Below are 23,744 nucleotides of genomic sequence, written 5' to 3'. Positions count from 1 at the left end.
ATTCTCTACAAAAAAACTTCCGTAAAAGGAAAAAAGATGTACGACGGAATGACAGACAGAAATAGCCATTTATATATATATATATAAAAGTAAAAGTAAATTGAACAAATTGTCTATTTCTGGCAATTTATTTGTCTATCAAACTGGTAGCCCTTCGCATTAATCAGTACCCAAGAAGTCGCTCTTGGTTTCAAATAGGTTGGTGACCCCTGTATGGGTGGAAGTATTGCCAGTTGGCAGATGCATTGTACGGATATTATTGTCTCTCCTTGCTTATTATTCTAATTGTTAATTTCCTCTTCTTAGATGGCAACTCTTTGCTATAACGCGGTTCCCAATAGCCTTTTGTGGAATTGTACAAATAATGTATTTGCTTGTTTCACTAATTCACATTCACACTGGCACAACTCATCTTCTCCTCCTCCCTCTGTGTCTCCACGCTAATCCAGCTAACACATAACGTTAAAACATTTTAACTAAGGGTTCCCCCATGTTTAGTTAGTACCAATCTAGAACTAATGTTTAGAGAAAATTTGCAATAATGCCATATTTTAGAACCGCCTGTATTTCTTTAACGTATATAAAAAAAAAAAAAATTGGGAGACAATTGTCCATCGATTCATGTATCATCCACATTCTAATCCTGATGCATTAGAAAATCGACCATTTTTCCCATCTCTACTCAACCAAAACTAAAGTAGTTATGTTTCCCCTACTTAGTAGTCGAACCACAAAGCTTTTAATGCTTTGGTTTTCAGTAAAAATATTTTTTATGCGAGATGGGTTAGCTTCTTCTTACACTTGTGTCAAGTAATGACGTAGAATGTCACTCACATGGCTTAAGCGCTGCATTAGGCCTTCATTCGAACTTTAAAAGTAATGTGTTTTGTTGTTTTAATGTCTGCATATTGACCGTGGATAGCAGCATGTTTAGCTATTCTTTGTCCTCCAGTGACAATGATGCTTACAATTTAGTTTATTTGCCGCCATGGAGGCGAGGATTGCTGATTTAGAAGTGGCTTTGCGCTGTAAAGTAACATTAGCCGCTAGCAAGAATGCCAAATTGTATTGAGGACGCACCTGTTCACTTGTCAAATGCGCGTGACAGCGAGAATGTGTCATCAAAATGTATTATCGCGATATAACAACAGTATTAAAATCTCTTATTAAATTTATATCGTCTGTCGCACAACCCCTAGTAATAAGAATGCCAATGTATGTGATTTGTATTTTTAAGCGCTACATTAAAGGCCTACTGAAACCCACTACTACCCACCACGCAGTCTGATAGTTTATACATCAATAATGAAATATTAACATTGCAACACATGCCAATACGGCTTTTTTAGTTTACTAAATTACAATTTTAAATTTCCCCGGAGTTTCGTCTTGGAAACGTCGTGTAATGATGACGTGTACGCAGGACATCCCGCGTTTTTAAGAAGTATGAGCGCTACGCACACACACAGGTAAAGGTCGTCCGCTTTAACGGCATAATTACACAGTATTTTGGAGATCTGTGTTGCTGAATCTTTTGCAATTTGTTCAATTAATATTGGAGAAGTCAAAGTAGAAAGATGGTGTTGGGAAGCTTTAGCCTTTAGCCACACAAACACACGGTGATTCCTTGTTTAAAATTCCCTGAGCTGAAACTTTACTATGGATCAGAGCGCGGTCAAGCAGACATGGATCCCAGCTGAATGTCAACCAGCAGGTTTCGGTGAGAAAATTGTGGTTAAAAAGTCGCCACTTACCGGAGAAAAGCTGAGCTTGTGTCGTCCGTACAGCTGCCGTCGACACCCGTGAGACACTGCGCATTAAGACACCCGTGGACGTACACCTCCGACTATCAAGTAATATTAAACTCACTAAAACACTAGCAACACAATAGAAAGATAAGGGATTTCCCACAATTATTCTAGTAAATGTGTTAAAAAACATCGGAATACGTCCCAATGCTATCGCGTTTTTGTTTTTTTAACTCGTCTTTTTTTTTTTCTAGTCCGTCACTATCAATATCCTCAAACACGAATCTTTCATCCTCGCTCAAATTAATGGGGAATTTGTCGTTTTCTCGGTCCGAATCACTGTTTTTGTTAAAGGCTCCCATTAAAATCAATGTGAATATGTGAGGAACCCCCACACTTGCGACGTCATCGTCTGCGACTTCCGGTAAAGGCGAGGCTTTTTCAGGAAGTACCAAAAGTGGCGAACTTTATCGTCAATTTTCTCTACTAAATCCTTTCAGCAAAAATATGGCAATATCGCGAAATTATCAAGTATGACACAGAATGGACCTGCTATTCCTGTTTAAATAAGATAATCTCATTTCAGCAGGCCTTTAAGCCTTCATCCAAACTTTAAAATTAACATGTACTGTTTTTATGTCTACATTTTTACAGTCGATACCTTTTTTTTTAACATTTGTGACACAAATTCATATACCTGATTCATAAAGCATATTCATTTTTAAGGTGAGTTTTATTGGATTTAATGGTAAACAGTAGTTTACTTATTTTTACACTTGCATATTAAAACATTGCTTATACCGGTTTTATAGCGGCGACAGTTTGACCCTGGAAGTGACTCTTTTCTATTTCCTACAGTCTGTAGAATCAGATTGGACCTCGTTATATTGTGCAGGTATTCATAATGAAGTACTTGGTGAGGTTTTTATCCTTATTTTCGGCTCATATCATGGTTATAGTAATGTAAAGCAACATCATTATGTCCACTAGCTACCTGTGTTTACAGTGCAGACTTCAGATTTAGTTTGCTCCAAAACAAATACACCCGAGTTGACAGTTTCATGTGATCTCCTCGTGTTGTTTTTCGTGCATTCGTCTCCACGTATGGCTTGAATTGATTAGCATTAAAAAGAAAGGCTTGCGTGAAAAGCCGTCATACTAACAGCTTATCAAGCTCTCACCGCATCTGCGTGAGGGATAACAGGAAGTGCAGAAACAACGCTCTTTGTCATCCTGTCATCTAAAAAATATTGCGAGATCATCGCTCACTGTTGGTCATTAAATGAGTACTGCATTGTTTACGTGGCTGCTGTGAGCAGGCTTTTTGGGCCTTTCCTCTGCACGCTGGAAGGCGGGGCATGTCACATCAGCAACTTTGCAAAGAATTGTTGTAATTGCCGTCACTTTTGGGACAATACTGAGGCAAAGGGGATGTTTTTTGTTTGACGACGCCTGCTTCTTGGACCGCCCCTAACAATGCTCGCCTGATGCTTTTAACAGCCGCCGACTGGTTCGGACATTATTCTTTGAATTTGACGTGCCTCTTCCCCCCCTTCCCCTCCTCCTCCTCCACCGTCGACCATCAACTATAATAAGATGTGGAGCAGCTGGCAGCCCGAACTCGCACAGGGAAGACAAAACAAAAAGCAGCATAATATGGGAAGCAGTTATATGTATGTTATAAATTAATGAATGTCTGCTGAATTGTCGTACACTAATTTGGCCTTGAGAAACCTTCATTCTGATAGCTTGGCTGTCACAGAGAGTTCATGTGTCTCTTGTTTTTGACATCCATGCGCATACAGACAATGTTGGAAATAATACGACTGCTTTAATAACTTTCCACACTTCACTGTCTGGCAACTGTGTCCATTCTTGTTCCACCTCGGGCCACATACTGAAAAATCTTAAGGATGCGGTGGCCATTTTGGTATGTAGAATTTTCTAAAAAGTCTCAAACTAATCCAAAGTAGATCTGCTAAAAATTATACATTAACAAACTGCATCTCTGCTTTGGGTGTTTTTGTGACAAAGTGTATTATTGCTGTTGCATAGTGGAACGCTTAAAGGGAAACTGCAATTTAAAAAAAAAAAAAATGCCTATCATGTATCATCCTTCTTTTTATAGGCATTCTAATCTGTAATATACAACTCGCTAAGGCTTGACAAATTATCAAGATTTAATCTTGATTCGATTTTGGCTTCTCATAATCATAAAAATATTATCAAAAAAAAGAATGAACGAGCGCAACGTACATGCAAATTCCCGAGCTTGTAACGGTGAAACAGATGACTGAAAACAAGACTGTCTTCTTGGAGTTTGGGATCTCACCATGGTTGCTACTTTTTATTTGACACCACACTAGTATGTCTTATCACTGATCACTAAACTCAGCAAAAAAAGTGATCCCAAATGATTTTCATGTTAACGTAACAGTGGACGGAATTACAGAATTAGCTAATAAAACAGAATCCACAGTTAAACGCAGAATATCGGGGAAATTGGCAAAAATGCAACTGAAATGCTGTCTTTGTGAGGAGAAGAAAATTTGTTTGGTAAAATAATGTGTCCTGGACCACGCATTCATACCCAAAACACTCAACCGCCCCATCCTGAACTACTTTAAACAATGTCGAGACGGCCACTTGAAACAGCGGCTAAACTACAAATCTGAGCTAGCAAAAATAATCCATACAGCCACACAACGAATTTCCTCTGCTTGTTGTTGTGAACAACATCATCAATGCATGATCAATGTACAATCAGGACACCAGTCCCAAACTAAGAAGGTTTATTTTATTTCATTTTTATTTTTTTTATTTTTTTTTACAGCCTCAAGTCGTCTTCACACTAAGCTGGTCTGTCTGCCGGTCTGTCTGCGCGAATAAAACAAAGGTTTCTAAAAAAGTACCTTACATAAGCTTAATGTAGTTAAAATTGACACATTTACAAAATAATTTTGCTTGAACTTTGAATATGTATTGCACTAATAAATGTAAAGATTTTTGCATTTAATTAAGAAACAGTTATACAGGCATGTGATTTTTCCGTCTATAGTCGGAAATCCGTCTTTTTTATCTCAGTAAAAATATTTTTAAAAATAATTTTCCGGTTTTTTTTTTCGACCTAGATTGTGTGTTAACATCTTGATCCGTCTCTTTCCCATACCCGTCAACAACTACGGTTTCCACTTAATGAGTACGGTTTTTGATCATCCATTCTGGTTTACGGCTGCAGTGGTAAACACTACAGTTTTCCATTAAAAACGGATAACTTTTCAATCGGAGTTATGTAGCTTAACTACATTTCCCAGTAACTTGGCCGAGGCTTTGTTACTTTTTAAACAATTAGCGATTTCTGTAGCTTAGCTATTTTTAGACCCACGTAGCAGAGAGAGAGTGAGAAGAGAAAGCGAGAAATGCACTAGTGCAACTCCACAGGCACGGGACAAAATATGTGGGAAAAATCATTGATTATTGTTTGGTTTACGTATAAGAAAATCCATTTACTATGTGTCACGATTGGTTAAAATTAGTGCACGACATTACGGACAGGCCAATCAGAGTCAAGATAGGGCGGGATATCGAACCAGGCACGGAAATCACAACAGACACGCACATCCCAAATGACGAGGAGAGAGTCGGAGAAGAGCAGAGGGATATTAATGCAGGTGATTTATATATTTAACAAACTAGTGGAAGATGGCGGAGGGATTCTCTTCCATAGATTGTTCTTTTAGCGATGTAGACGACGTCCAGGAAACCCATAATGCATCTACTCGCCCACATTTGGACAAACGTATGCGTCTGGATAAAACAATGCCCAAAACATTCATTTCAGTAGTTTACTAAAAAAAGCCCAAATCAAAACTGCTTCTGACATGAAATATGTGGAATACACATTTAAGAACACTCATGATTTTGGCAGACATGTGATGACTTACTGCAGTATAGCCTGTCTAAATGCTAAATTTCATTTTCATTGGTGTTTTAGAACAAGACAGTAGCTGACATTTAGTTAATTATTCCTACTGTTTATATTTTTTAATTTTCCTGAAGGAATCAATAAAGTACTATTCATCTATCTATTTTGATATTGAATAATTGAATCATTGATATTGAATAGTTGAATCATTTCAGAAACATAAACAACATGACTGCAATATATTTGTTATTTCATGCTAGAAATTACAAATTGCTATTCAGTTAAAGGCAGTTAGCTAATAGAATAAACATTGTTTGTACTCTTTATGATTTTTCCATTTGGGGGCGTTAGAAGTGGAGAGGTAGTCAAGGAGACAGAAATTGGCTATAAAACCAAGGCAGAATCTATTAAAGCAAAACCAAAAAGGAAAATAAAAGCTGCTCAGAAATTTGCCAGGAAGGCTCATGTTAGAGCCACCAAAGCAGAAATGCCAAAGTAATGTGTGAATGAACCAAAGTATCGTGTAAATAATGTAAATAACTAGATGAACCATCTGTGGCTATGAAGTGAAAACTCGTAAGGTTGTAAATACTGTATAGAATAGGCTAACCCATGTGGTTCCTTTGGATGTGAACACAAGTTGTAATTACTGTAGTGACTAAATACCATAGTGACTTAAACAGATATAATAATTCATTTGGATGAATGGGGTATGCATTTATGTAAACTCTGTTGATAGTTTTTCAATTCTTTAAACACTAAAACATCTTTGAATGGGATTTCTTGTCCCCCCACCACGGCACCGCCCTGGACCTAGGCCCTCGGCTTATTTTCAGTCTTTTTCATGAAGTTCAAATCACAAGCCTGATTATAACAATATTGCTGTTATTTTAATTTATTGTTGTTGCTTTATTATATATATATATATATATATATATATATATATATATATATGTATGTATGTGTGTATATATATATATGTGTATATATAATGTATGAAATACTTGACTTTAAGTGAATTCTAGCTATATATATTTATTTTATTATATATATGAATGAAATAAATAGTTGAATTTCAGACGGCACCTATCAAATACACAGTAATAAAAACAGTTGTTCTACTAACTGTACTGTGCTTGCTTGTTACTAAAAAAAACAACACTTACCTTTCATTATTTGAGTAACCTTTTTTCTGCCATTTGCGTATTGGCGAGCGATCTCCGAATCCGGGAACATCCTTCACGGATTTCTTGTAGACATCCGGAAATGAGAACGGGATGTTGCTTTCAGCTACCAGCATAGCCATCTTTGTCTCAGCATAAGATACACCATCGGGTCTTCATTTTGCAAGGTGGGCCATAATTAGACTTAGACTTAGACAAACTTTAATGATCCACAAGGGAAATTGTTCAACACAGTAGCTTAGTTACAATGATGGAAAGTGTAAGGATGGAAAGGACAATGCAGGTATAAATAGACTAGGTATAGCAATGTAAAATATAACATCTGCGAATATATACAATATATATGTAATATGTGTACAGTATATTATATATACAGATATAATATGTCTATAACATATATACAATATATACCAATTGTTATGTACACTATCACAGTATATGTGGCAGCCCCAGCATAAAAAAAAAAGTGGGTTGTGGGTTGTGAACGATGCTGCGCTGCGGACGCTTTGTGCTTTGCTGACTGACCGTTCTTGGCTGAGTATATCCGTTCACCGTGTTTAATGGAGAAGTCTGTTCTACAAAATTTACAGGCAACATACTCCTTCCCCTTCGAACTCTCCTGGATAAACTGAAATTCTCGTTTCCAATCGTTCTGGAACTTGCAAGCGTATTTCTTCATTTTGCTCGTCGACGGTGTAATATATTGGGTTGGAGTCAATAACCAGGCGACGTGATGAAGTTACGTGTCTTTACTGTGGGCTTCAGAACAGACATTCTATTCTATGTACAGTAGATGGCAGTATTGTCCTGTTTAAGAGGGTCACAACATTGAGTCAGGTTCTCATGGAGCTGGAGTGGGCGTGGCCTCCAGCTCCGTTTGAATTTCGGGAGATTTTCGGGAGAAAATTTGTCCCGGGAGGTTTTCGGGAGAGACACTGAATTTTGGGAGTCTCTCGGAAAATCCGGGAGTGTTGACAAGTATGTCGGAGGGTGTAACAACACGAACAGGGACGGATTCAAGTTGACTTACGTGGAGTGTGCTAATCAATCAATCAATCAATCAATCAATCAATGTTTATTTATATAGCCCCAAATCAAAAATGTCTCAAAGGACTGCACAAATCATTACGACTACAACATCCTCGGAAGACATATCAATGGTCACGGCATGCTAATCAATGCTAACATGCTATTTAGGCTAGCTGTATGTACATATTGCATCATTTTGCCTCATTTGTAACTATATTTGCATCCAGCCTTTCCCTCCACCCACATTTAATGCCAAACAAACACATACCAATCGACGGATTCAAGTTGCACCAGTTGTCAAAAGATGTGAAAGTCCCTCGTTTGTTCTGTTCTGTCGTAGCATTGCTACCGACGATAGCGATGCTACGACAGAGATGTGTGGATATCCTGCGACACTCGAAGCAGATGCATGTCCAACAATAAAGTCAACAAAATCACAAAGGTGAGTTTTGTTGATGTTATTGACTTATGTGCTAATCAGACATATTTGCGCACGGCATGACTGCAAACTAATCAATGCTAACATGCTTTTTAGGATAGCTGTATGTACATATTGCATCAATTTGTCTCATTTGTAGCTATATCTGCATCCAGCCTTTCCTTCCACCCACATTTAATGCCAAACAAACACATACCAATCGATGGATTCAAGTTGCACCAGTTGTCAAAAGATGCAATCGTTGGTTAGAAAGTGATCGCCGAATTCGTCCTCGTTGCCGTTGTCTGTGCTGATATGGCTCAATAGCTTCAGTTTCTTCTTCAATTTCGTTTTCGCTATCTGCCTCCACAATCCAACCATCAGTTTCAATACATGCGTAATCTGTTGAATCGCTTAAGCCGCTGAAATCCGAGTCTGAATCCGAGCTAATGTCGCTATATCTTTCTGTTCTATCCGCCATGTTTGTTTGTATTGGCATCACGCAGTAACGTCACAGGAAAATGGACGGGTGGCCATAGCGATGGTGAAAATCAGGCACTTTGAAACAGTTTTTCGGGATATTGCGTGATGGGTAAAATTTTGAAAAAAATTTCGAAAAATAAAATAAGCCACTGGGAACTGATTTTTATTGGTTTTAACCCTTCTGAAATTGTGATAATGTTCCCCTTTAATGCCTCTCACTTGTATTGTTTTATTGTGTTCATAGTTTGTATTTCTTGTTTAGCATTTAGTAATACTGCTTCATGATGCTTTGTGAATGCTTTTGAATCTGATTATCACTTGCCTTCTAAACTTGTAGCTTATCCTCCTTATTATACTCAGGCTCAAAAATATAAGGTCTTGGGTCATCATTTCCCCCAACGTAGTCATCATTGACTCTTACACAGTCTGCCATGATTAGTACCGGTAGTAGCTGTTGTTGAAGGAAATAGCAAACGTTGTGATGCCTCTGTGAAATTAATGCACCACCGTAGGCCTGGGCGATATGATCTAAAAAAAAAAAAAAAAAAAACGCAGATTTTTTCACCAAAAAATCGATTAACGATTTTTTGCCCGACTTTTTAAAGAATCCATTGAATTAAAATGACAGAGATAATTCAAAATAAGTTTTTCTTTTATTGGATCAAAAACTAGTCGTTTGAAATGACACTGCATACACTGCACTAATAACAAAACATTAATTACTTACTCTTAGCAAAATTCGAATTTGTATAATGTTCTTTTTAGACTAGATATAAATTGTACCTTTTTCGAATAATTTTCAAAGAATTACATTTAGAGCTTCCCTTGGGAAGCAATATAATTATGTTAACAAAAATGTAGCATTACACATTGCATGCAAATAAAAAATCTCCAACATTGAGATCAATAAAGTGCAAACTTCTGTCTTGAATAACATACTTCAATGAATAAAAATGTAGTAATATACATTGTATCTAATTAAATAATGAATTAAAACATTGAGAGGACTATAGTTTGTTTCAGTAAGTAGATAAAGTAAACAGGTTTTTTCATTCATCTTGGTGGTGTGCAGATTAACTGCTTTAGTGATCGCTCTACACATTGTGCTTCTTTCTCATCATACATAGCATCATCATACATACTTTGTGTAAATGATTCCACCATAGTAAGGTGATTTTTAGTCCTTACTTGTTGCTGTGTCTTGTTCGCCTTGCTGAGCCCCCTACTGTACACCCTCTTCACACACAAATGTGTGGCCTCCCAGAACAACACCAGTATCATTAAGTTTGCGGATGATACTACGGTCGTCGGACTGATCACCGGGGGAGCTGAGGCAGCGTATAGAAGGGAGGTAGCGGAACTGGTGGCCTGGTGTCAGGATAATCATTTCTCCTTGAACACAGACAAGACCGAGGAGATGATTATTGACCCACGGAGAAGGAGTACACAGTACACGTCTCTGTATATAGAGGGGACAGAGGTGGAAAGGGCTAAAACCTTTAAATTCCTCGGGACCCACATCAGCGAGGACCTCACCTGGGATCACAACACCCAACAAACAATAAAGAAACCCCAGCAGCGACTGTACTTCCTAAGAAGGCTGAGAAAATTTGGCATACCACCCAAAATTCTCGGCAACTTCTATAAAAGTACGGTTGAGAGTGTCCTTACCAGCTCAATCACGGTCTGGTATGGAAACTGCACTGCTAAGGACAGGAAAGCACTCCAGCTCAGTACATATCAGGAGCAGCCTTTTCCTCACTACAGGACATGTACTCTACCAGGGCCACAACGAGAGCACACAACATCATAAAGGACAGTACACACCCCTAGCACAGTCACTTCAGCCTCCCACCATTAGGCAAACGATAAAGGAGCCTGAAATATATGCGGTCCTCTCCAAGGTTTCTCATAGTCATCATTGTCACCGACGTCCCACTGGGTGTGAGTCCCACTGGGTGTGAGTTTTCCTTGCCCTTATGTGGGCTCTACCGAGGATGTTGTTGTGGTTTGTGTTGTGGTTTGTGCAGACCTTTGAGACACTAGTGATTTAGGGCTATATAAATAATTATTGATTGATTGATTATACAAACGTTGCACCGTGCAGTCAGTTGTTGCACGTCTGTTGCCACAAAACTAAAGTACTGACAACACTTTTCTTTTTTAAACTAAGTTCTTGATTTTGTTTGCGTCAGCATTAGCCATGTTTTGCTATGTGAGCCGCCAATGAAGTAAGGGGACGGTGCAAGCTACGCCAGATCAAAAGGTGAAAAAATAGATTTATTTATTTTTTCATTTTTAAATCTATCTCTTTATCAATTTTCTACCGCTTGTCCCATTTAAATTGTCTGCAACAAAAAACTAAAATAAATGGATATAATCGATACTTCTCCCAGGCCTACGTCACCGTAATGCTTAAAATGACCTAAATACGTAATGCATAAATGCATAAAAATATATATTTGTGCTTGTTTGACATAGGGATTTTTAAAGATAGGCAAAACATTCTTAAGAAGTGCAGGTTGAGCGCTTCTGTTGGTGTAGAAAAAAAACCCAAAGCAATAATTTTTTTTAAAAATCAGTGTGTTCACGGAATGTGTCATAGTATTGTCAACTTCCTCATTAGAGTGAAGCAGCAACATTCTGTTTGGTGTAAAGTAAACTTAACTTCAGAATAAAAGCTTGGCTATTAGTTTGGATTAGCCACGCATTTATTATTTTTTGCATTTTCCTATTAAGTAATATTCTGCTTCGGTTTCAATTTGAGCTATGTCCAGTAGAGCTCATGTCAACAACAGCTTATGTTGATGTCAGGCAGCCCGCCCGTGCAAGGGGCATCAGGATAAGCGCAGTCCACTGTATCTACATTTCAACACTTTTCCCATTTGTTTTGGAATGACAAATGAGCCCAGGAATCAATTGGTGTTATGTTTAAAAAAAATAATCCTTAAGAATACGATAAAACTCATGCTGAAAGTGCTTGAATTTGACTTTGGACAAAGTGTGATGAAGCATTGGGTGTAAACTAGCAAGCCCAAGCAACGTGTCATGGTGGCGTGAAGGTGCATGCTTAAATTGGACACGGGACTTACATTTTCTATGAATATCAGTGGTTTTAAACATTTATTTTGCGTCACTCCCGCTTTTTTAATGAAATATCAATAAAAATTCAAAGGCGAAGTGTTGAAAATACACCCCTAGGAACTCTTGACGTCATCAACCCTCGGGCGTTTGCTGGCAGTGACGTCACGCAGATGCGACAAGTGTTTGTTTACTTTCAAGATGCTGTTACACGAGATGTTAGCTTGGTCTTTTTTTGTTATTTTGCCTGTGTATATCAATGGATTATACTTTTGTAGCGCTTTTTCTACCTTTTTAAGAACACAAAGCGCTTTGACACTATTTCCACATTTACCCATTCACACACACATTCACACTGATGGCGAGAGCTGCCATGCAAGGCGCTAACCAGAACCCATCAGGAGCCAGGGTGAAGTGTCTTGCTCAAGGACACAACAGACGTGACTAGGATGGTAGAAGGTGGGAATTGAACCCTGAATCCATCAGGTTGCTGGCACAGCCACACTTCCAATGCGCCACGCCGTCCCCCATCATCAAGAACAATCATATGTTTTCTGATATATATATGAACATTCTGGCACATCAGCTTACAGTATATATATAAAACATGTTTCATTGAGGGAAGTAATTACCGTATTTTCCGCACTATAAAGCGCACCAGATTATAAGGCGCACCTTCACTGAATGGCATATTTTAATATTTTGTTCATATATAAGGCACACCGCATTATAAGGCGCATAGAATAGATGCTACAGTAGAGGCTGGGGTTACGTTATGCATCCTTTAGATGGAGCTGCGCTAAAGGGAATGTCAACAAAATAGTCAGACTTTATTTATACATTACAAACCAGCGTTCTGACAACTCTGTACACTCACAAAATGAATAAACAGCTGTTTTATTATTTTTCCCGATTCAATATACACGTAAAAAACATTCTGATACTGTTACGGTAAATCAAACGTTAGATTAGATTATATAGTACTTTATTTATTCCGTCAGGAGAGTTCCTTCAGGAAAATTAAAATTTTCCTGAAGGAAATTCAAGTTTAGACAAACATTACAGGGAGACAGAAGAGGATCGCTGACGGGTCTGCCGGCTTCCAGCGCCCCTTACAAAAAAGATGAGATACAGGTAAACAAGGAAGGGGTATAGAAGATTAAAACAAAATTAAAAAAATCGGTCTTAGCCTGAGCCCTGGAGAGGAGGTGCAGACTGAGGCCAAGGGAAAAAACAACAACTCATAGCCATGGTACACATCCCTCTTCCATGTGTGTAAGAGGGAAACCTCAAACATCAAAGAACACAGAGGACATTAAAGACATTAAAGCAGCAGATACAACCAGACACTTCTACATACTAGCTATGAATAAAAAGTAAAAGAAACATATCCACTGTGGTGGCCTCTGGGGTGTTCCACGCCATCGTCCGCTGGGGTGGAGGGAGCATGGCCGGAGACAGGAGCAGACCCAACAAAGCAACCAAGACAGCCGACTCCATTTTCGGCCTGTGTCCAGTCCGCATGGATGAGCGAGGATACGTCCAAGGTGACTGAGGTGTCCGACACCTGCTCACCCAGCCAAGACACCACGAAGCCTCTCCGTCCCAGCGCTCAGTGCTAGCTCCGCAGCCCTGTCCCCTCATCCGCACCTCCTCCAGTCCCTCCAAACTCTGTAGTCCTGTCCCCTCATCCGCATCTCCTCCAATCCCTCCAAACTCTGCAGTCCTGTCCCCTCATCCGCATCTCCGCCAGTCCCTCCAAACCGACTCCGGTGTGGCAGACACCCAGCAGCTGGTCTCCATGGCCAAAAGGCTCCCGGGAGGCAGATCCAGAAGTCCACAAAAAAAAGCACCACCGAGGTCACGAAAGTGGCACCCCTTGTCACACAGTCCCAAAGGGTCCCAGACCAAAAGGCAAAAAAATATAATAAGACATGAAAACAAGAGGGAAACACAAAAGGATGACACAAGAGCACAGAGCTCCTGCCAACAGCAGCCACTACAGCAACGCCATCTTGGGAAAAAAAAAAAAAAAAAGTTAGTTAGTGCAATCACAAAATAGTAACACTCGAAATAGTGCAAAGCAATAATATATCAATAACTCAACGTTGCTCAAACGATAATGTCACACAACACAACACACAAAATAAACATGTAAAGCTCACTTTATTAAGTTATTCCTCATCCACGAATCCCTCAAAGTCTTCTTCTTCAGTGTTAGAATCAAACAGTTGGGCGAATACGGCACTTCTTCTTCCACGGGGGAAACTAAGGTAGATGCTAAATACCGTGGTTGCGAGACCTCTTGAGGCATGTTTAAAGGCCTACTGAAACCCACTACTACCCACCACGCAGTCTGATGGTTTATATATCAATGATGAAATATTAACATTGCAACACATGCCAATACGGCCTTTTTAGTTTAATAAATTGCAATTTTAAATTTCCCGGGACTTTTTTCTTGAAAACGTTGCGTAATGATGACGTGTACGTGTGACGTCACGGGCTGTTATGAATATGAGCGCTGCGCACACACACACAGCTAAAAGTCGTCTGCTTTAAAGGCCTACTGAAATGAGATTGTCTTATTTAAACGGGAATAGCAGGTCCAATTTAAACGGGAATAGCAGGTCCATTCTATGTGTCATACTTGATCATTTCGCGATATCGCCATATTTTTGATGAAAGGATTTAGTAGAGAAAATCGACTATAAAGTTCGCCACTTTTGGTACTTCCTGAAAACGCCTCCCTTTACCGGAAGTCGCAAACGATGACGTCACATGTTGATGGCTCCTCATATATTCATATTGAATTTAATGGGAGTCTCCAACAAAAACAGTTATTCGTACCGAGAAAACGACAATTTCCCCATTAATTTGATCGAGGATGAAAAATTTGTGTTTGAGGATATTGATAGCGACGGACTAGAAAAAAAAGAAAAGAAAAAAAAACTAGTTAAAAAAAACGCGATAGCATTGGGACGTTTTCCGATGTTTTTAAACGCATTTACTAGGATAATTCTGGGAAATCCCTTATCTTTCTATTGTGTTGCTAGTGTTTTAGTGAGTTAAATATTACCTGATAGTCGGAGGGGTGTGTCCACGGCCGGGTGTTGACGCGCAGTGTCTCAGGGGAGTCGACGTCAGCTATGGACGGCACAAGCTCAGTTTTTATCTGGTAAAAACTGACTTTTTAACCACAATTTTCTCACCGAAACCTGCTGGTTGACATTTGGTCTGGATTCATGTTCGCTTGACCGCGCTCTGATCCATAGTAAAATTTCATTAAACAAGTAATCACCGTGTGTTTGTGTGGCTAACGGCTAAAGCTTCCCAACTCCATCTTTCTACTGTGACTTCTCCAAAATTAATTGAACAAATTGCAAAAGCTTCAGCAACACAGATGTCCAAAATACTGTGTATTTATGCCGTTAAAGCAGACGACTTTTACCTGTGTGTGTGCGTAGCGCTCACACTTCCTAAAACCCCGTGAGGTCATGCGTACACGTCGTCATTACACAACGTTTTCAAGAAGAAACTCCCGTGAAATTTAAAATTGTGATTTAGTAAACTAAAAAAGCTGTATTAGGATGTGTTGCAATGTTAATATTTCATCATTGATGTATAAACTATCAGACTGCGTGGTGGGTAGTAGTGGGTTTCAGTAGGCCTTTAAAGGTGGGTAGTAGTGGGTTTCAGTAGGCCTTTATGGACGTGAACGTGCCATCCACAGTGTTTATGGCTAAGACTAGGGGGGAGAGGGAGTATTCAGATTTGGCGGGATCATAGTTGTAAGGGCAACGTAAACAGAGGACTAACTTGACGAATGTTAACTGGAAGTCAGATGTTACAAAAATTGATGCAGGACTTAAAATCCCCTCAGCTGGTCCTGGCTGGATAAAACAGTTGATAAAACACAACTAAATTCTTATGTGTGACAAGATTGAGTAACCTGGCTTTGCGAAATGTAAGATTTTTCTCAAGGAAATAAATGATGGGAAACGTCATTTGTGATCTGATTTATTTTAATTACAAAAAGGCATGAAGCTATAATCTCAGGTATGTTTTCTGAGTTCTGTGCATGCATGTTACAGAATTTTACATCACATTTTCAATGATGATAATGCTATAAAATGATCTAATAAAAAACTAAACATTTTGTGGTACATTACATGGGCCAAAAAGGAGTCAAAAGAGGTTGGTAGATGAAAATAAATCTGAAGTTAAAATATTGTGTAGAAATGCACCAAAGTGCATATTGTGTAGAAATGCACCGAAGTGCATGAAATTTCTTACGAGGTTTGCAAGGGAGTTCTTCGTGCGGATTGAAATGTTCCTCTTTTTTTCTTGATTTTCCTCGTTTTGTCTCAAAGGGTGCTTACATCCCTGAGTAATGCAAAGTGGAAAGGGCAGCTCTCATGTGCTCACACACCCTTCCCGGCCCCATATGTACAGGGAGTGAGATGTCCTGTCACTCCTTATCTCCCCGACAGCTTTGAGGAGAGCACTCTCTTTGCCCCTGTGCACTATGTGTGCTTGTGTTGTCTTGTGTAGAAGAGTTGAGATTGTGCGACCCGATCTGGAATGAGAGCGGGAGTCACAGTAGCAGCTGCTCCCTTGCATTGAGCTGCTCTCTCTCTCGGGTTTTGACAGAGGACAATCGCGGGGATACGAACAACTTTTTACTGCCAAACAACAACAAAACCAGACTTGTGTGGACCGCTGTGGATTTGTTTATGTGTTCCTCGTGGTGGTGTGCTTGGCGAGGATGAGGATGAGGGAGCTGTCTCTGCGTCAGGACCCTGACCTGAGGAAAGAGCTAGCTTTGCTGGCGCGAGGCTGTGACTTTGTGCTGCCCTCGCGCTTCAAGAAGAGGCTTAAAGCTTTCCAGCAAGGACAGGCCGGGGTTAGTATGAGCGTAGTGGCCTCTTTTTGTGGATTCTTGTTGTGTGTTTGTCCCACAGATGTACATTCCAACAGTTCCTGTCACCATATGGTTCAGTGTGACCACTAAGTTTACAGCAGGAGTGTTTAAGCTTTTTCAACCAAGGGTTGTGTACAAAAAAAACTGAAGAGTGCTGGGGGGGCCACTTCAATACTTGTTTTTGTTTTTCAAAAAAACAATCCAATGTAGCTCAATATATATGTACGCTAAGCTGCTATCTGAGAAAAGCACTGTTTTATAGGTGACATAAAAATACATTAAATAGTTGTTTAGTATCAACTAACATTTCTTAATAAATCATTTTATTTTTTTTAGAAAATGCCAAAGCCAATAATTTGCACACCCCTGGTGTGGGGGTAATTTTGACAAAAGCGATCGTTCCTCGCCGTTGTCTTAACAAAATCGCTTCTTCCTGCGTAAAAATTACGTAATGCATGACGACGTAAAGACACAAAGGACCTGTCATTTATGATGACTAAGACATGCTGCTTTTGTTTGTAAAAGACATATTATGACCAGTTTTGTAGTAAATGTGTCCTTAAGTGACTTTTGTTGTGCTCTGGCTCTATAAAGACAGTACAATTTTTACGTAACCGTCGAGGGGGCCAGTGCCCCACCTTCAAAATGATGCTGAGGGGAAACTGTGCTTATTAGCGGGCCAATGGCACAGGTGTTCCTAAGGCCCTGTGCACATTCAGTGGGCGGCGGAACCTTGCGCGGAATGCCAGCTCCGCTGTCTTCGCTTCAGGCCGCATCAATTGAGAATGTGTAAAATGTCATGGGGCTTAGTGAGTCCAACAACCAGGCGCTCTGCGAGTGGTTAGCATGGGTGTTGCAGGGGGTTCAGTCAGCACGGAGGTTTATGTCCTTTTATAGCCATTACTGACACTGACCCATAGCAGAGCAAGCACAGAGGATCAGAAGCATACATCATTTTCACGCTGTGTACCCTCTGCGGTGTTTACAGTTGGCGACTTGTTGTCAGGTGTTACATGAGTTTGCAGGCCAAAAACAGACTGGAATGTCAGCCAATGAGAGCACGGACCTTACTTAGGTCACAGCACAAAACTGTTGACTCACGCATGTCTCGTTTTTGATATCCCTTTGTAATTTTCTCCAGTAATCTACGCCTAGTATTCAACTTGCAAACTTGGTTTCCTTGCTTTGAATTATTATTTTACATGGTGACACCAGATCTTGTGGTGTATCTATAGACTTAGATTGTTTACATTTTTTGTGGGTCTTAGGTCTAGGAATGTGCTATATAGACAAAATGCGCTAAAATTATTTAAATTTGTTCAAGGATAGAGCTTTTATGACTATCATTGTCTCGTGATAATGCATGTTGAGTCAATTGTGTTTTGATGTCCCAAAAAATGTCAGCGACATGTAAAAGAATGCCTCTTCAACGCAATGAAGCATCCCCCCACAGTGCAAAGCCACTTTCCTAGTCCCTGCAGGACGAGGATAAGTATACAGCATGCTACACTACAAACCATAGGAGGGTACAACAAGCCATGCTAACAGCAAGCTAGCGCTGTAATGTAAACAAAAGGGTGGACAAAAACAATTATAGACTGTAACTAGGGCTGGGCAATATGGCCTTTTTTAAATATCTCAATATTTTTAGGCCACGTCACGATACACGACATATATATCTCAATATTTTTGCCTTAGCCTTGAATTAACTCTTGATGCATTTAATCACAGCAGTATGATGATTCTATGTGTCTACATTAAAACATTCTTGTTCATACTGCATTAATACTCATTTGTATACTCTAGCCTTTAAATAGACTCCCTTTTTAGACCAGTTGATCTGCCGTTTCTTTTCTTTTTCTTCTATGTCCCACTCTCCTTTGTGGAGGGAGTCCGGTCCGATCCGGTGGCCATGTACTGCTCGCCTGTGTATCGGCTGGGGACATCTCTGCGCTGCTGATCAGCCTCCGCTTGGGATGGTTTCCTGCTGGCTCCGCTGTGAACGGGACTCTCGCTGCTGTGTTGGATCCGCTTTGGACTGGACTCTTGCGACTGTGTTGGATCCATTATGGATTGATCTTTCACAGTATCATGTTCTCATAGTCATCATTGTCACCGACGTCCCACTGGGTCATTATTGTCACCGATGTCCCACTGGGTGTGAGTTTTCCTTGTCCTTATGTGGGCCTACCGAGGATGTCGTAGTGGTTTGTGCAGCCCTTTGAGACACTAGTGATTTAGGGCTATATAAGTAAACATTGATTGATTGATTGATTAATATATGCTCATTTTAAACTTCCATGCAGAGAGAGAAATCACAACTACTGTATTTCCTTGAATTGCCGCCGGGGCGCTAATTAATTTAAAACCTCTTCTCACTCCGGCGCTTACCAAAGGCATGCGGTAAAGGTAAGCATGCGCTAATTATTTTAAAACCTCTTCTCACTCCGGCACTTACCAAAGGCCTGCAATAAAAAATTGAGTGTGATATAAGGATACCATCATGAAAAGCACATTTAATAAAAAAAAAACGTTATGATCGTCTTACCTTTACTTATAAATGAAGTCCATGCCAGCTCCTTCTGATGAAAAGCATCGATAACTTGTTTATAGAAGTCTTCCTTATCTTTCTTCAGTTTTAAAAGTCTCTGTCTCGATGGAGATCTTCCTTTAATACCTCCTGCTTCGATTGAAAGTCCAGTTTAGAAAACTGCTATCAGACCGCTGCTATCAGTTAGGTCGGCTCCTCACGTGCGGGCGACGACAGAATTATCCTCGGTCACTTCCCCTCCCATTCTGCTCCGTGGGTGGTCTCTTTATCCCACCGCTGCCACCATGAAGTGTTATTGTATAAATAATACATTGGGTATTTAGGATTGGAAAATGCTTTATTTCAGCCCGGTTGTTTACATAGCCAGTAGTGAGTGGTGTTACATCCTAAAAGGTCCGTAGTGCACCCCCAGCGTCAAATCCGTTCCCAGCACATATCACGTCACTCGTTGTCACTTCTGCAGCCGAGTAGTCGCAAGAAGGATCACTAGCGCCCTCGACCACCAGGAGGCGGGAGCCCTTTAATGACTCATATTTGACACACGCAGCTACAGTATATCAATAAAACATAGCTGCTTACTGTTCTTTCGGGTATACTTGAGAACTTATATCCGAATTAGGGCTGGGCGGTAATGGGCTTTTATTAATATCTCCATATTTTTAAGCCATATCACTATACACGATATATATCTCGATATTTTGCCTTAGCCTAGAATTAACACTTAATACATATAATCACAGCAGTATGAGATTCTATGTGTCTACATTAAAACATTCTTGTTCATACTGCATTAATATATTCTCATTTTAAACTTTCGTGCAGAATGAGAAACCACAATTAAGTCAATTTACCAAAACTGTATTTATTAAACAGTTATTAAGCAGTGGCACACACATTCATGTAATTTCAAAACAGAAAGTGCAAGATTTTCAGATGTTTTAAAACAAGCTACAAGTGCACTTTTGTGCATGATGTCACTAAGATGACATATCAAAACAACACTAAATTAAAGTGCACTTTTTGTACAGCACGCCACTACAACAGTTGAAAACAAATAAATTGCACTTTTTTGCATGATGTCACACAAGATATTTCAATAACTGTCAAATACAAATGAGCTGCGTAACAGGAAATCAAATAGCATTGTCCTTTGCTATGTGGTAGGTTACTACGGACGGTATTAAACTCTGTTGTTGACAATTTTTTTCATACGATCTGGAAATGGTTGCTTTGGCATCTTGTGGGTATCGCACCGAACGGTGATGTTGACATGCAGTTTCAGGCACTCTTCATTCTCTAGCGGGTGTCTTTGAATTGATGCTCCAAATTAGCAGTAGGTGCTACTTTTTGTAACAACGCTTTGGCCGCATACTTGTTCGACATATTCCCCCTTGAAGCCTAACCACCACCAGACGATGGATCCCGTGCTGTTTTTCTTAGGAATTAATTCTTCCTTCATTTGTTACCAGATTGGCATATTCTTTCTCTCGCATTACCACCCGCACCACTCCGCTAGCATCTCAGCTAATGTTACCCATGCTGCTACCTCTTATGCGAGGGCGTATGACACGACAGTATGTGACATATGTAAGAAGGTGCGCTTGTCTGTTACAAAGAAAGACAGGAAAGAGTGGGACGAGCCTGTAGTGTAATGCCAGCAGCTAAAAGCAACTGCATGAGAACGTATACTCGAATATCAACATATAGTCATTTTCTATATCGCACAGAGACAAACCCGCGATATCGCGAGTATATCGATATATCGCCCAGCCCTAACTGTAACCATACCAGGTATAAGAGCTGTATATAGTCAATATTACAATGATTTGATAGTTTTATTATCAGAAAATCATTTGTCGTTTTTGTTAATGTTTGTTAACATCGAAAAGAAGTCAACTTCTGCCTTTAAAGTCCTCCTTTAATGGAATTAATCAAGGGACTTAAATCTGAGCTAATAGTATACTGGCCCTGTAACTACGTGATATTGCAACAATGCCTACGTTTGTAGTTTCACCCAGAACCTAAACTAATGTAAAGTATTCAAACAACAAAGGAATAGGTGCTTATTACATTTTAAAAGAAGTGTAGATATCTGGTTATTTTATCAGTAAATTAACAAGTACAATATAAAAATAATGCAACAAGAAATGATACTATGTTCAATCATACATCAGCAGCCACATTAGGATTCTTTGTAACCCCTTTTATATACCCAATAATATATTTTGGTATATATTGCAGGAGGCTGCAATTAAATATTGCGATTAAAATGTTAGGATGTATCGTATCGGCCATTCCTACTCTGAATACTTTTTGTAGAAGTCCGCAGAGTTACTGCTGGGAGTTGTGAACTTTTTGGTTGATCAGACTTTTTTAGGTTTTTATTATTATAGTTCCTTCGCGATTTTCCCACAAATTCAAATGTCTTTAAATTCACATTAACATTGATTCAACACAGTGCAATGTAAATGTTAGACACTTCAGTAGCATGGTCACCCTACTCACTGTATCTTTAAAATAAAAACATGAATAAACAATGATATTATTGGCTAATATAAAAATGTTTAGCGGTATTAGCTGCTAGCTAGCGATTATTGCATTAGTCGCCAACTAGTGATCAGCGGTGCTAGTTGCTAGCTCGTGTTTATGATTTGCCTGAGTGGCTAGATTGCATATATTTTAAAATAGTCCAGGTCCAGTCTGGATTTTCTCCATTCGTGGGGGTCACCCTTTTGTCCTTAAGTACTTTAGCTGGATTCTACTGTATAACTGATGAGGAGCAATCACATTACTGCCATACTATGACGTAATTCTCGCAAACCCAAAGCTGTAAACCTAGAGGGCACATAGCATCTCTACAATCTCGTAAATAGTCTTTGGCTATAAGATGATCATTGAGATCAACGAACATCCCTTGCAGCATCAGAATGTCATCTCGTCTTGGATACTGCATTTGACGTCACCGCACACTCTGGTTTTACATTTGTCAGTTTCAAGGCCCAACAGCTTTTTAATTGTGAGCCCAAGATGGAAACCATCCATTGGAGTTTGCCAAGGACTTGGCCAAAGAGTCAAGATATTTGTATCCAATAACCTCCCTCATTGGTAGTCTGTGCTATACATCTGATGTGGTTAAAAACACTTAATTTGCTGCTTTTTGTGGTTACTGCTCAGGCCTCAAACAAACTCTAACCCAGACATAAACTTCCAGGAACAGCCCAGTTACTAATGATATTCCGATGGCGTGTCAAAGTGTGCTGCTGCTGGAGCACTATAAAGAGTCTGTGGTTAAACCCCGTCATATTATTTGTGGCATGTGATTTTTCCTGCTGCGTCTGCAAAAACCGTTGGCATATGTAAAGAACGGTTTAAGAACTTCATAAATCTAAATGCCAATAACTCACTTAGGTCACACTGCTTGTATGGACACCTTGAGCTTATTTGCAAATGTTGAATTAGAGTCAGTAGATCAGACTAAAGCCTGTGTCCAATGTTTTGGTGTCACTTTTGCTACAGCGCAATAGATTGTGCAGTGTGACCTCTGTTGTGAAACCTTGTTTGCCGTGTCATTGCTGATGATGATAGTTTCTCAATCCTCTCTGCAAATGAAGACATCTTAACACTTAAATGTAGAATATATTTATACTATTCATATATTATATATTATATATATAATATATTTTATATATTATTTATTATTATTATTGTCTATTGTGAGCGAACTGTGGTGCTGAATTTCCCCCAGGGATCAATAAAGTACTATCTATTCTATTCTATTCTATTAACAGAACAGCAGTTGGCTGTTTTATTAGCTGTTTAAAAACAACCTGAGAAAACATGAAATGTGAGTGGTCAAATGAGTTGCCTTTGCTCAGTGTTCATCGTCCACTTAAATAAATAAACACATTCCCCCAAACAAACTAACAATATATTAGGAAAAAGAAAACTGTTTATGCTATTACGACTGATTATGTGTCGCAGTTGACGTTTTTACCACAAAGTAGACATGGCATCTGAAAAGCTGAAGTAGTTCCCATGCTTTTGACAAAAAATGTATTGACCATCACTGCCATAATGAATTATATATTGAGTAATGCCTATTATATGTATGATGTTGTAATATTTTTGTATGATAAAATATTTTTTGAAAAATATAAAAAAATATAAATATTTTTTTCTTAATTCAAGACTATCATGTAATAGGATGATCATTCAATCAACCAATCAATCAAAGTTTACTTATATAGCCCTTAATCACAAATGTCTCAAAGGGCTGCAAAAGCCACAACGACTTCCTTGGCTCAGATCCCACATCAGGGTAAGAAAAAACTCAACCCAGTGGGAACAACAAGAAACTTTGGAAGGGACCGCACGTGTATTTCCTGATTGTCATTCTGGTAT

The 23,744-nt window shown here is 39.3% G+C and overlaps 1 protein-coding gene across 4 annotated transcripts in view; it reads left to right on the top strand.

The window, feature by feature from the left end:
- ppp2r3b (protein phosphatase 2, regulatory subunit B'', beta) overlaps positions 1-23,744 on the top strand; it is a 68,786-nt gene that overhangs the window by 23,907 nt on the left and 21,135 nt on the right. Inside the window, exon 1 of one of the 4 annotated variants that reach the window (XM_061879730.1) lies at positions 16,345-16,774. The exons of the other annotated variants lie outside the window; for them this stretch is intronic. Within the exon in view, the coding sequence (XP_061735714.1) occupies positions 16,637-16,774 (138 nt within the window). The 5' untranslated portion in view covers positions 16,345-16,636. Of the gene's footprint in view, positions 1-16,344; positions 16,775-23,744 lie in introns of those variants that run through there. 4 annotated transcript variants of the gene reach the window in all.

The sequence above is a fragment of the Nerophis ophidion genome, linkage group LG19 (assembly GCF_033978795.1).
Source record: "Nerophis ophidion isolate RoL-2023_Sa linkage group LG19, RoL_Noph_v1.0, whole genome shotgun sequence".
In the NCBI taxonomy this organism is placed as follows: domain Eukaryota; kingdom Metazoa; phylum Chordata; class Actinopteri; order Syngnathiformes; family Syngnathidae; genus Nerophis; species Nerophis ophidion.
Note: the sequence above shows the minus strand (reverse complement) of the source record. Positions and strands in the feature narration are given on the sequence as shown.